The following is a 14,001-nucleotide window of genomic DNA, read 5'->3' on the forward strand; positions in this document are numbered from 1 at the left end:
CCGTCCTGGTTTCCCTATGGCTATAAGAGCCGGGTAGAAATATTTTATAAATAATAATTGGAAAACACAAGCACCCATGAATCCAACTTTGAGGAAACGGTTGTTTCATTGCGTGCATCAAAGTACAGTAGTACAGTATCCTTTTTAACCAAATCAGAACATAAGAGCTTCTTTCTTTGCTCTTGAAATCTGAAAACTAAAATAAATTGAATATTTTTGTTCAGTTTCTTTTGTTAAACATGTTTACAGGTATGAACAATTTTTTTGTTGTTCCTAATACCACTTCATATTTATTTCACACTGCTTCACTGTGTAGAAAACACAGTGGTGTGTTCTCCTAATTCTCTCCTAATCAATCTGATTTCTTTGCTTGCTTATATACAAAAACTTCAGGGAGCTTGTTGTGTATTGAGTCAAAGGATTTTATATCTGTATTATTATTGTCTGTATTTGCATTAGGATAAAGTAACTGCCTTTTGGTTCCAGAGGGTACAGCTACTATTGGTTCATTTAAGCTGCTGTATTTGGATCCTCTGTCTTATTGGTTTCCTCCAAAAGGCAGCACTGTGATTGCTTGGTATTGTTCCCTCCAAAATGTATCCCTTCCTAGCTAGTCCCCTGTCCCTATAAATGTAGCTTTCCTCTCCTCAGTCTTCAGTCTTGTTCACTTTAATAAAGAGCTGTTACTAGAGAACTGTCTCCAGCATGTTTTGTCAAGAGAGCTGAAATCACAAACCCCACGTCACAACAACTGGCGACGAAGGTGGGATCCGGAATGCTGAGGAGCGGTTAAACACAACCCTGCCTCAGAGTCCGGATTGCAGCTGAGAACAAGACTCACTGGCCAGCTGAGAAGACGACCCTGCCCGCTAGGACAATGGAGAGTCCAAGGGTATTGGAGCCCTTCCAGCCATCAGAGCCCCACACCTGGGAAGACTACGTCGAACGCTTCGAGTTCTTTGCAGTGGCTCAAGGGATCACCGATGCCAGCAAAAGAAGGGCCACATTCCTGAGCTACTGTGGGCCCGAGACCTTCAAGCTGGCCAAGGCATTACTTGCTCCAGCGAAGCTGAGTGAGACATCTCTCAAAGATATTCTTGCCTGCCTAACAAGCCACTTGGCGCCTACTGAGACCAAGATGGCCCGGCGGATGGAGTTCCATAAGAGGCAGCAGCATGCTGGGGAGTCTGTATCCACATTTCTGGCTGAACTCCGGAAGCTCGCTCAGCACTGCGGCTTCCAAAATCTGGAAGAGACTCTCCTGGATCGGTTTATTGGTGGTCTGAGCAGCAAGAAAGCCAGAAGACGCATCGTGGCTAAAGAAGAGGTTACCCTTGCTTCAGCCTTGAAAGAGGCCACCGCCACGGAGAATTATGAAAGAGAGGAGCTTGATGCCAGTCGCAAGGCCACTAAGCCACAGATAGAAGTTGCGCATGCCATGGACGAGCTAGAGGCTACTCCGAGCCAGAGCCCAGTCCGTGGGGTCGAGTCGGTGCGTCAGGCCTGCACAGTGCACAGAGATCGCCGAGGCAGTTGCCCAGGTTGTGGCGGAAACCATGAAAGGAAGAGTTGTCGTTTCAGGGATGCTATCTGCCGGACGTGCGGAAAGACGGGTCACATCGCCAGGGTCTGTAGATCGGCGGCGTCGGGAGCGACAGGAGCACCTAGACTGGAGCATCGCAGACCGCCCACAGCAACTCGTTTTCTAAAGGACTGCCACTACGTAACGGAGATCAACGGGAGGGCCGTGCAGTTTCCAGCGCAAGGCAAGGCACACGTCAAGGTGAAGATTGAGGGTCAGCAGTGCGACATGGAGGTGGACTCCGGATCCGCATTCACCATCGTGTCGGACCAGACCGCGAAGACATTCTTCCCCAGGGGTAAGTTGCCCCCTCTGGAGCCCTTTCCGGCAACCTTGCAGTCGTACTCAGCAGGCCGCATCCATGTTATGGGCCGCATCCATGTTATGGGAATGTGTGCCGTGAGAGTACAGTTCCGGGACAAACAGGCTGTACTCAAACTGGTGATTGCGAAGGGCAGTCGCCCCAGTCTCCTGGGCACTGACTGGTTCCCTGCCCTGGGACTGAGTATCTCAGGGCTTAATTCAATCCAAACCTGCCCTGAGATGAGTGAGGTATTATGCAAGGAATTTGCTGGTCTCTTTAATGGAAAACTGGGTTGTTATAAAGGGCCCCCAGTTGACTTCGAGTTGGACCCCGGGGTGGCTCCAATCCGACTCAAACCAAGGCGAGTGCCATTTGCACTGCAACCCAAGATCGAGGCAGAGCTGGATAAATTGGTCAAGCAGGGAGTTCTCTCACCCGTGGACTCTGCTAAGTGGGAGACTCCAATCGTCACACCCCTTAAAGCAAATGGGGAAGTCAGGATATGTGCAGATTACAAATGTACTATCAATAAGGCACTCAGGGGAAACTCATACCCCATTCCAGTCGTATCACATCTGTTGGCTAAACTGGCTGGGGGCAAGGTGTTCGCCAAAATTGACCTGGCACAAGCTTACCAACAGCTGCCAGTAACCCCACAATCAGCGGAAGCACAGACTATTGTCACACATAAAGGGGCGTTCAGAGTTAACAGATTACAGTTCGGAGTTTGTGTGGCCCCAGGGATTTTTCAAGGGCTCATGGAACGCCTGTTAAGAGGTCTGCCGGGGGTCTTGCCATTTTTTGATGATGTTTTGATTGCTGGAAAAGACCCACAGGAACTGGTTGCGCGTGTCCGTGCAGTGTTGCTCAAGTTCAAGGAGGTGGGGTTGCAACTGAAAAAAGAAAAATGCAGTTTTGGGGTGCCAACTGTGGATTTCTTGGGGTTTAAAATTGATGCATCAGGCATCCACCCCACAGATGCTAAGATTAAGGCCATCATCGAGGCACCACGACCACAGAACAAGACGGAGTTGCAGTCATTCCTGGGACTTATTAACTTTTATCATTCGTTCTTACCCCAGAAAGCTTCGGTAGCTGAACCATTACATAGACTATTGCAGAAAAAGAATGTGTGGCGATGGGGGCGGGAGCAGCAGAAGGCTTTTGACTCCTTGCGAGGAATGCTGAGTAGCAGGAGCGTCCTTGCTCATTATGATGAGTCAAAGCCGCTGGTCCTGGCATGTGATGCCTCTCAATACGGTCTGGGGGCTGTGCTGAGTCATAGGGAACCGGATGGGTCGGAAAAGCCCATCTCTTTCTATTCCCGTACGTTGTCGCCCACAGAGCGCAACTATGCTCAAATTGATAAAGAGGCACTGGCTATTGTGTCCGGAATCAAAAGGTTCTATGATTATTTGTACGGTCGCCATTTCTCCATTGAAACGGACCACAAACCACTGTTAGGGTTGTTCAACCCAAACAAACAAACGCCACAAATTCTCTCCCCCAGAATGTTGCGTTGGTCAATATTCCTGAATGGGTTCCAGTACACCTTGACCCATGTGCCGGGGAAATAGTTGTGCCATGCTGATGCGCTGAGTCGATTGCCCCTTCCTGGCGGGAGCAATGAGGATCCTGCTCCGGCGGAGCACATTATGATGCTAGAAACACTTCCGGGGGCTCCTGTAACAGCTACGGATATAACTGAGAAAACTAGGAAAGATGCTGTTCTCTCCCGTGTGCTCACTTGGGTGGGGAGGGGGTGGCCAGGTGGTCCGCATGAAGAAAAATTCAGGCCTTATGCGACAAGGCAGCACGAATTGTCCATGCATAAGGGTTGTCTCCTATGGGGAGATAGGGTGATAATCCCAGCACCACTGAGAAACAGGGTTCTTGAGACGCTTCACATGGGACACCCGGGAATGGTCAGGATGAAGTCGCTAGCCCGATGTTATGTGTGGTGGCCTGGAATGGACCAGAACATAGAACAATGGGTACGAACATGCAAGGCATGCCAAGAGGTGCGGCCAGAAGTGGCCAGAGCACCAGTCCACTGGTGGGAGCAGTCCAGGACTCCCTGGAGCCGGCTGCACATAGATTTTGCTGGGCCATTCCAAGGGAAGGTCTTTTTGGTTATCGTTGATGCATATTCCAAATGGTTAGAAGTGGCGATGGTCCCTAGCATGGCATCAGCTGCCGTAATCAAGGTGTTGAGGCAGCTGTTTGCTACCCACGGGTTACCTGAGACCATTGTATCAGATAATGGGGCAGCTTTTGTATCCCAAGAATTCAGGGCATTCTTGGCTGATAACTTTATAAGAGGGGTCACATCCACGCCCTTTCACCCATCCTCCAATGGGCAGGCTGAGCGCATGGTAAGAACAGCCAAAGAATCCATTGCGCGCTTAATGGAGGGTAACTGGTCGGCTCGCATTGCGCGAATGTTATTTTTGCAGCATGCGACGCCGTGTACTGCGACGGGCAAATCGCCAGCTGAGCTGCTCTTAGGTAGAAGACTGGTAACGGTGCTGGATTATGTCCACCCAGATAAAATGCCAAACCGTAATTCAAGAGCAACCCCCCAGGCTGAGACTGACACAACAAGGTATCTCGCCCCTGAAGATCTGGTCTGGGTGAGGAACTATTCACGAGGTCCGCGGTGGGTGGCCGGTGTGATCACCCGGGCTAGTGGACCTGTGTCCTATTATGTGACCTTGGAAAATGGGCAAGTTTGGAAGAGACATATAGATCAGCTGAGGCGCCGGGCGCTCAGCAGGGAGGAGTCAGATAATTCATCCCTGGCTAATGACGCACAGCTGCAAGACCAGAGTGAAAATGGTCCAGAGGTACAGTCACCAGGGGCTTCAGCAAATGAACCAGGGTCTGCTAGTCCTCATGATGACGAGGTACAGGTCGGGGACCCTGAGATGTCTGGGACTCCATCTGTTCCTGATGAAACCCCTATAGCAGCCCCTCCACCACAGGTAACACCCAATCCAGAACCTGCAACACCTGTTGTCAGGAGATCAGGTAGAAGTTGTAGGACCCCACAGTACCTGAGGGATTACGTCTGCTGTGCTCACTAGGGGGGGAGGGGTGTTGTGTATTGAGTCAAAGGATTTTATATCTGTATTATTATTGTCTGTATTTGCATTAGGATAAAGTAACTGCCTTTTGGTTCCAGAGGGTACAGCTACTATTGGTTCATTTAAGCTGCTGTATTTGGATCCTCTGTCTTATTGGTTTCCTCCAAAAGGCAGCACTGTGATTGCGTGATATTGTTCCCTCCAAAATGTATCCCTTCCTAGCTAGTCCCCTGTCCCTATAAATGTAGCTTTCCTCTCCTCAGTCTTCAGTCTTGTTCACTTTAATAAAGAGCTGTTACTAGAGAACTGTCTCCAGCATGTTTTGTCAAGAGAGCTGAAATCACAAACCCCACGTCACAACAGAGCTCATCAGCTCTGGAGAAACGAAACGCATTAAACGCCTAGGTGTGGCAAGCCAACAGCATTTCCAAAGATGGTTTACTCACTCGTGAAAGGGATTAAAGAGCCGGCAAGTCTTTGGAAGAAGAGCTGGAGAACTTGCTTGTGCAAAGGACAGGCAAACTTGACCAAGACCAATTTAATTAGTTCATAAAAGAACAAAACCAGTTAATGATGTTACAGGTCATAAAACGCTAGCATAATTTGGTGGCGCAATAACCATAGGCCTACATGGACATAGGTGGAATATACTGCACCCACAAGCAGTGTCCAGGTGGGAATTGGCTAAAGGTCCAGGAAAATCCAGCTGTATGGCAGCCCATGTCAGAAGTGTTGTTTTTGCCGATTTCTCAAAAAAAAAAAACAACAACGAAAGCTCAGCAACTTTTCTTTCTGGATTTTGAAATATGGCAGTCCTCCAAGACACAAAATTCCATAAATTGATTTCATAAAATATAAAAATCACTCCAATGAAGGAAGACTGATTTATATGTAGCCCCAGGCGAGGGTTTGTTTATTAAATCACAAGTTCAATATAAGTGGTCCTGTTGTGTAGTAGCCATAAGATGGCTAGATTGGCCTCTACTAGAGCCAGGGCCTTTTCAGTACTGGCCCCAACTTGGTGGAACGCTCTTTCCCAGGAGACCAGGGCCCTGTGGGATTTGTCATCTTTCCGCAGGGCCTGCAAGACAGAGCTGTTCCGCCTGGCCTTTGGGTTAGACTCAGCCTGACCCCTGTGTTTTCCTCCCTCATGGCTTGGATTTATGGACTACTTGAAATGAGGCTGCATTTTAAATTTTAATACTGTATTTTAATCTGTATTTTAATTAATTGTTTTTATGTTTTATTGTAATTCTGTTGGTGTGAGCTGCCCTGAGCCCGGTTCTTGACTGGGGAGGGAGGGGTATAAATAAAAATTTATTATTATTATTATTCAGTGATTTCAGCCCGGTGCAGATAAGAAGCTGGAGGCGAGTATCTGGTACAACATCTCTTTACTTCAGAAAACAGATAAGAACCAGAACCTAGGAATGGGGAAAACTGGGGCTTATATAATAACAGAGGACTAGCAGGGAAAAGATACATTTTGGCGGGAACCAATTGCACAGATTCACTCAAACCAATCCGGCAGAGGATGCAAATCCTGCACCCTGAACCAGTAAATGATAGACGTTCCCGCTGGAACTTGTACATTCAAATAAACTCTTTAATACAATACAATAAACTCTATATTACAATACATACTTTGCTGTGCTATTACTTTAATACACAACAGGTCCCACAGAGGATCAAATGAACAAGGTTTGTTTGTCTAGGACAGGGGTCAGTAGACTTTTTCAGCAGGGGGGGGGGGCGGTCCACTGTCCCTCAGAGCTTGTGGGGGGCCGGACTGTATTTTTGGGGGGCGGGGGAGGAACAAATTCTTATGCCCCACAAATAACCCAGAGATGCATTTTAAATAAATGCACACATTCCACTTATGTAAAAACACCAGGCAGGCCCTACAAATAACCCAGAGATGCATTTTAAATAAAAGGACACATTCTACTCATGTAAAAAACACGCTGATTCCCGGACCATTCGCAGGCTGGATTTAGAAGAGGGTTGGGACGGATCCGGCCCCCGGACCTTGGTTTGCCTACCCATGCTCTAAAGCTTGGCCTCGTTTTCCAAGCAGCTCTTGCCTTTAGCTTTGCCTGCACCCGGGGCAGGGGGACAAAGCAAACCAAGGTTAACAAAGAGTGACAGCGTCACACATAATGCTTAGCTATAGCTAAACCAAGTTCTGTAAGCAGCCAACAAACCATGGCTTCAGGTTGTGGTTTGGTGGCAATAAATAAACAATCGTTAAGCCTTTGGACAGGCTCAGGCTACCAATGAAACTATGATTTAATAAACCATGGTTTAGCATGTGCAAAAAAGGCCTATGGTTATTTGCCAGCCTGATGAAAATGCAAACATACCTTTCAGGAGCACAGAGTGAGCTACCTTGTGTGTAGCCGTTGATGGAGCTGGCAAGTTCAGATTCTGGGTAGTGGGATGAGGGCTGAATTTCAGTTAGATGAGGCCCTAAGCTAATGAAGGTAATGGGATCCTTTATATGTCCAGCTGTCCTTTGTCAACAACAAATTGTCACTGTTTTTTTGTGTAGAAGATATGCTATATGGCAATTTATGGACCTAATAGGTATCGAAAGCCATTTGCACATAACAAGATATGTATTTTATCAAAGTAATTGTTGAACTGAAATACAATTAAGAAGAAGTATATTACTGTAATAGTGAAATAGTTATTAAGCTCTAACTTAACTATCATCAGTGCAGGTAAGATTTTTTTTAAAATCATTACAGTACTGTTTTATTTATTTTATGGTACAGTACATTGATTATTGCTATCATTTTATGGATCAATGGTCTCGTTAGATAGTAAAATTCATGTTGAATTGCTGTTTTAGGGGTTGTTTTTAAGAGTCTGGAATGGATTATGGTAATCCTTTTTGCATTGCTTTCTATGGGAAAGCGCACCTTGGTTTAGGAACGCTTTGGTTTTGGAACGGACTTCCGGAATGGATTAAGTTTGAGAACCAAGGTACCACTGTATATAGAAATGAGCAAACCAGTGATATTTTAGGGAGCAGGCGAGCAGACGGGGCCCATGACTTAAATAATAATAATAATAATAATAATAATAATAATAATAATAATAATTTATTTATACCCCGCCCATCTGGCTGGGTCTCCCCAGCCACGCTGGGCGGCTTCCAACAGAAAAATAAATCACAGTAATCTATTAAACATTAAAAGCCTCCCTGAACAGGGCTGCCTTCAGATGTCTTCTAAAAGTCTGGTAGTTGTTTTCCTCTTTGACATCTGTTGGGAGGGCGTTCCACAGGGCGGGTGCCACTACCGAGAAGGCCCTCTGCCTGGTTCCCTGTAACTTGGCTTCCCGCAACGAGGGAGCCGCCAGAAGGCCCTCGGTGCTGGACCTCAGTGTCCGGGCAGAGCAATGGGGGTGGAGACGCTCCTTTAGGTATACTGGACCGAGGCCATTTAGGGCTTTAAAGGTCAGCACCAACACTTTGAACTGTGCTCGGAAACGTACTGGGAGCCTACACAACACAAAACACTGTTGATGGATGTAGGTTTTATTTCATTTGTTTTTTTATCTTATATTTTGGAAATGTACATCCATTCTTTTCCCCTTTAATTTTTTCGGGGGCCCTAAACTATAGCTTGTTTAGTTTATATGTATTGAGTGGTATTGCCAAACCGGCATTGCCAAAACACTGGGGCGGGGGAAGGAAATACCCCATGTCTGAAATTAGTTATGCAGTTGCTGGAAACTAATTAGAAGGCATGGAAACACCCAGGTAATATATCCCATAATAGAAGTAAGGTATAATCTGGTGCCTGCTGGAATAATCTGGGGTGTGAATCCAGTAGGGAGTGTGACTTGAAAACAATCCAAACAAAGGCTGAATCTCCCTTACAATTGCAGTTGGAATGGAAGGTGTGAGATTGACAGAAACTGAACATGAAACTACATTGTAGCAAGGAGTGGGGAGGTCCTTTTCAGGAGAATTTTGCTAGCCGTGGATACTGAAGTCTGCTCTTAGAAGTCTAAGACTGCACCTCTCTTATTTTTATTTATTTTTTAACACCTGGGTGAATGAAGAACTGGGCTAGAAATAGGAGAAAGCTTTCCCATAATTCCTTACTGAGTCCATCCCTCACCTGAAACAATGCAGGTGTTGGATTGCAGCCTGAAAGTTTGCAAAGTAAACTACTGCCGAGACGTGGGAAGGTTGCCTGGGAATCTTACCTACGATTCCCTCGGGATTGGGAAACAGTGGGGTGTGTAAAAAGAGCTTAAAACGTGGGATAAATAAGCCTTGCACAATATAGAGTTAAAGAGCTGATGAAAGCTTGGACCTGAATCATAGAATTGTGGAGTTGGGAGGGACCCAAGGGTCATCTAGTCCAACCCGCTGCAATGCAGGAATCTCAGCTAAAGCATCCGTGGCAGATGGTTCTCAAGAAGAGAGGAGAGGAAAGGCCTGTGCTACACACAAGGGATGAGGGTGAATTTTATTTGGGCTGTCTTTCCTGTGCTGCTTATTCTTGATCTTATGAACTGATCACTTCAACCACAATACCTATCTGTTTCACTGCAGCAGAACCAGTGGGGTCAAGCTGTATTACGTGAATGATAGAAACTGAGATATGAAAGCTAGGAGCTAAATGGCACCCTAAACATAGATCGTGAAGCTGAGGCTCCAAGACTTTGGCCACCTCATGAGAAGAGAAGACTCCCTGGAAAAGACCCTGATGTTGGGAAAGATGGAGGGCACAAGGAGAAGGGGACAACAGAGGACGAGATGGTTGGACAGTGTTCTCGAAGCTACGAACATGAGTCTGACCAAACTGCGGGAGGCAGTGGAAGACAGGAGTGCCTGGCGTGCTCTGGTCCATGGGGTCACGAAGAGTCGGACACGACTAAACGACTAAACAACATGGGTGCAACGACGGAATGACTACCAACAAAATGACTAGTTCGAATACTAATAAGACCTGGTTTATACCACCAGTGAATGTATTAAACATAACAGAAAGCAGGAGAAACTACTGAAGAAGCCCGTCATATGGGCGAAACAGGTGAAAAACGCCGGCAGCCTGTCTATCATTGACCCTTCGTTTGACCTGCTGCCACTTTGCTGACCGCTACATAGGATTTATTTTAGGGCAGGGCAGGCTTTATATTTGGGGGAAGAGAAGAACCGAGTTATCTGGGACACAATTGGTCAGCTAGTTAAGTATTTACTTGATTGGGGGGGCAGCTATGCCCATAATTGCTAATTGTTACCAATATTCCGCCCCGCCCCCCAACTCTACTGTACTTTTAAGGTACAGTATTTTGATGTGTCAGTGGTTTTTTCTTCTTTTTGCATTAGATATATTAGAAAAGGCAGGCACCAACAATGCCCGTCTAGAAATATGTTATTCGGTTGTTTTTGGTATTTATGATGTATTTTGTGTTTTTATGTTGCAACGTCCCTCCCGAGACCTGCGGCTATAAGGCGGTATACAAATTTTATAAATAAATAATAATAATACCACTCCCCCGCCTCTACTGTTCTACTATGGCATTTTGATATGTGGGGTGTGTGTGTGATTCCCCCCCCCCACTGGATGTGTGTGTGTGATTCCCCCCCCCCCACTGGATATATTAGAAACCACCTCCTGAATGCAGGCCTGTCTAGAAATGTGTCAAATAAAAAATAATAATTAGCAGCTTTCATAGAACAAAGGATAAGGAAACCTTTCTCTTTCCCTTAATTTCTGCGGTCAGGCCTTTTTTGCATTTACACGCAAATTAAGATCATTATGCGGCTGCCACCAAAGGAATGCGCAACCCGCGCAAACTGCGCCGCGCTTCGGCCGTGCGCGGATAGGAAACGAGAACGACCCGGCGCGAGGCGAAGGGAAGCAATGGCGCGGCCATTCCACAGGCCGGTCCAGCGCGTCATGCAAATGAAGTGGGCGGAGTCGACATAGGCGGAGGAGTCGAACTCGGCTGCCGGCAGGAAACCGACAAAGAGCTTGCCCTTTTTTAAATGCACAGTGGGCGGGGCGTGATTTGCAGATAACGAGCGCAGGGGGCGCTTCTATAGGTCGGTCGTGCTCGTCATGCAAATGAAGTGGGCGGAGGAGTCGAACTCGGCTGCCGACAGGAAGCCGACGAAGCGCTTGCCCTTCTTTTTTTAAATGCACAATGGGCGGGGCGTGATATGCAGATGACGAGCGGGCGCTTCCATAGGTCGGTCCTGCTCGTCATGCAAATGAGTTGGGCGGTGTCGACACGAGGCGGTGCTCGGTGTGTGTGTTTTAGAACGTCGGCTGCCCCCATTTTTTGTGTTTTTTTTAAATTCGCGGTGGGCGGGGCGTGATATGCAGAGAAAGAACGGGCGCTTCCATAGGTCGGTCCTGCTTCCATAGGTCGGTCCATGCAAATGTAGTGGGCGGAGTCGACACGAGACAGCGCTCGGGGTTTGTGTGTACAGTATGTGAGTAGAACGTCGACAGGCCCCCCCCTTTTTGTCTGTGTGCGTCTTGGTGTGTTTTAAAGGCGCGGTGGGCGGGGCGTGATATGCAGATGAGGAGCGGGCGCGAGCCGGGCGGGTAGGAGGACGGCGGCAAACAGCCGCCTGAGGTGGATTCAGTCAGAGAGGAGCCGCCGCCGCCGCCGCCCGACCTGACGGACTGTAACCTGGAAGCGAGGGGCTGAGGGAGGGTCTCCCATCCTGACCCGAGAGACACAGACAGACAGAGAGACCCACCGCCCTCCACACGATACGAGCCCGGCTCCGCGGGGAATATGGCGAGTGTCAGAAATGGAACCGAAGGGACGAGCGCAGGAGGAGGAGGAGGAGGCGAAGAGGTAACGCCGTGGCGCGGGGGGAGGGGGAGCGAGAGTTGCGTGTCACACATGCGCGAACGTGTGAACGCCGTTACGCCACTGCCGAACGCGTGAGTCCCTTCCTTAGGCGATGAATGGGCCTGGCGCGGCGGGTTGTCCGTCGAGTTTCCGAGATGGGTCGAAAGGATGGAGATGGGGGGGGGGAGGTTTCCCCCTCTCACTTTCTCGCCTCCTGGAGACCAACAGGTGCTGCTGTGTTGCAGTGCCGGATTTACGTATAAGCGAAACAAGATCTAGCTCAGGGCCCCACTCTCTTGCAGGCCCCCCCCCCCCCAAAAAAAAAATTAAAGGGAAAAACAAACCTGGATGTACATTTCCAAAATATAAGATAAAAAGCAAATAAAATAAAACCTACATACAGCAACAGTGTTTTGTGTTGTGTAGGCTCCTACTTGTTGTGTGCAAATGGCTTGAGATACCTATTAGGGCCATAAATTACCATATAGCATGTATTCAACACATAAAACAGCGACAACTTGTTATTGACAAAGGACAGCTGGTCATATAAAGCAGTGCTCCCCAACCTTTTTATCGCAGTGGACCAGTCAACGTTTGGTAATTTTACTGCGGCCCGCTGGGGGGGGGGGGGGACGTTGATTGTTTATATTTTATTTAGATTGTTTTGATTTAATAATTTTAATTTAATTGTATTTAATGTTCCTTGGGCGGCCCGGTACCAATTGATCCACGGACCGGTACCGGTCCATGGCCTGGGGGTTGATGACCACTGATATAAAGGACCCCATTACCTTCAGTAGCTGAGGGCCTCATCAAACCAACATCCGGCCCCGATGTGACCCCATAAATATTGAATGGTAAGTTCAATAATGGTAAATTCAAATCCCGCCCGAAAGGATTTTAGTGGGGTGTGGGGATAAAAAGACAAAATAGAACTCTTGCATCTTTTTTAAAAATGTGATGGTTAGCAGCGATGCTGTGTTGCAAAATTACGTACAATCATTCAGAAGTGAGATCTCATTGTCCCTCGAGGTGCTTTCGTTGTTATTTATTAGGCGTACAACACCCTTCATTTCATTATAATTATTCATCTAGGGGCGTAGCCAGGATTTATGCTGGGTGTGTGTGTGTGTGTGTGTCACAGCAGGATACCCACCTGTCATCACCCTCTGTCTGGCTCTGTTTTAGCAGATTCGAAATGAAACGTCTCAGCCAGTTGTTTTATTTTCTTTTGAGCCCAAGTGCTCAGGAAAAGACCTCCTGTCAAGATCTTCCTACCGTTTCTACTTTTAGTATTTTTATTTATTCATTTGATTTGGCCCGGGGCAGCTGCCCCCTGAATTCGTCTGTTCAGGAATTGCTTTGAAGAGCAGAAAAGAATTCCAGAGCTGCAGCTTGCAAATAAGTGCTAGCAATAGTTCATGATACAAAGCTTGCAGACATCATGCCCAAGTATCCTCTCTTTTTATTGTCTTCGTTTAGCGTTACACATATATCCCACCTTACTTCCAAGGGGTTCAGGGTGGCATGCATGTTTTCTCCCTCCTGATTTTTATCTTCAACACTTTAACCACAATGACTCCCACAGTCTCTTCTAACCTGATAGGTTTGTGGCTGTCAGAATGCCCTTTATCTGGGAAGACCCCAAAGGTAGATGAAATAGAATATCTCTAGCAGCCCCATGTTAAGTCGTTACTACCGTGTTTCTCATATTTTAAGGCATACCTACAAAATAAGCCATGGCAGGGTTTCCAAAGGTTGGTGAAATATAAGGCATACCCCGAAAATAAGCCATACCGGGTTGTGGTGGGAGGAAAAGGAAGATGCTGCTGCCACGAAGAGGAGCCACAAAGCCTCCAACACGAGGCAGCCGCTTCTCCGGGCTGCCTCAGACGGACGCCCCGCCACCTTCCCCCGCCCCCGCGTCTTGCCGCGAAAAGCCGGCACTGAACGCAACTTCGGAGGTCTCCGAAGTTGCGTTCAGTGCCGGGGGAGGCAGGCAAGACACGGCGGCGGAGGAAGACCTTCCCCCGCCGCAGCTTGCCGCCAGCATGGGGCTTGGCAGCGGTGGGGGAAAGGCGCAGGATCGTTCCTTCGCCTTTCCCCCATCCCGCCCGACAGAGCCGGATCCGACGAAGCTTTTTGCTGTACCATACGTAATAAAAATAAGAAATCCCCTGAAAATAAGCCATGCT

The 14,001-nt window shown here is 47.7% G+C and overlaps 1 protein-coding gene across 2 annotated transcripts in view; it reads left to right on the plus strand.

The window, feature by feature from the left end:
* Nucleotides 1–11,513: 11,513 nt before the first annotated feature.
* The window catches only part of TTC39B (tetratricopeptide repeat domain 39B), a 53,477-nt gene continuing 50,989 nt past the window's right edge, over nucleotides 11,514–14,001 (plus strand). The window contains exon 1 of one of the 2 annotated variants that reach the window (XM_035140777.2): nucleotides 11,514–11,809. In XM_035140777.2, coding sequence (XP_034996668.2) covers nucleotides 11,747–11,809 — 63 coding nt within the window. In that variant the 5' untranslated portion in view covers nucleotides 11,514–11,746. The other variant, XM_035140778.2, reaches the window with a different exon arrangement.

This window comes from Zootoca vivipara, chromosome 16 (genome assembly GCF_963506605.1).
Source record: "Zootoca vivipara chromosome 16, rZooViv1.1, whole genome shotgun sequence".
NCBI classification, from domain to species: domain Eukaryota; kingdom Metazoa; phylum Chordata; class Lepidosauria; order Squamata; family Lacertidae; genus Zootoca; species Zootoca vivipara.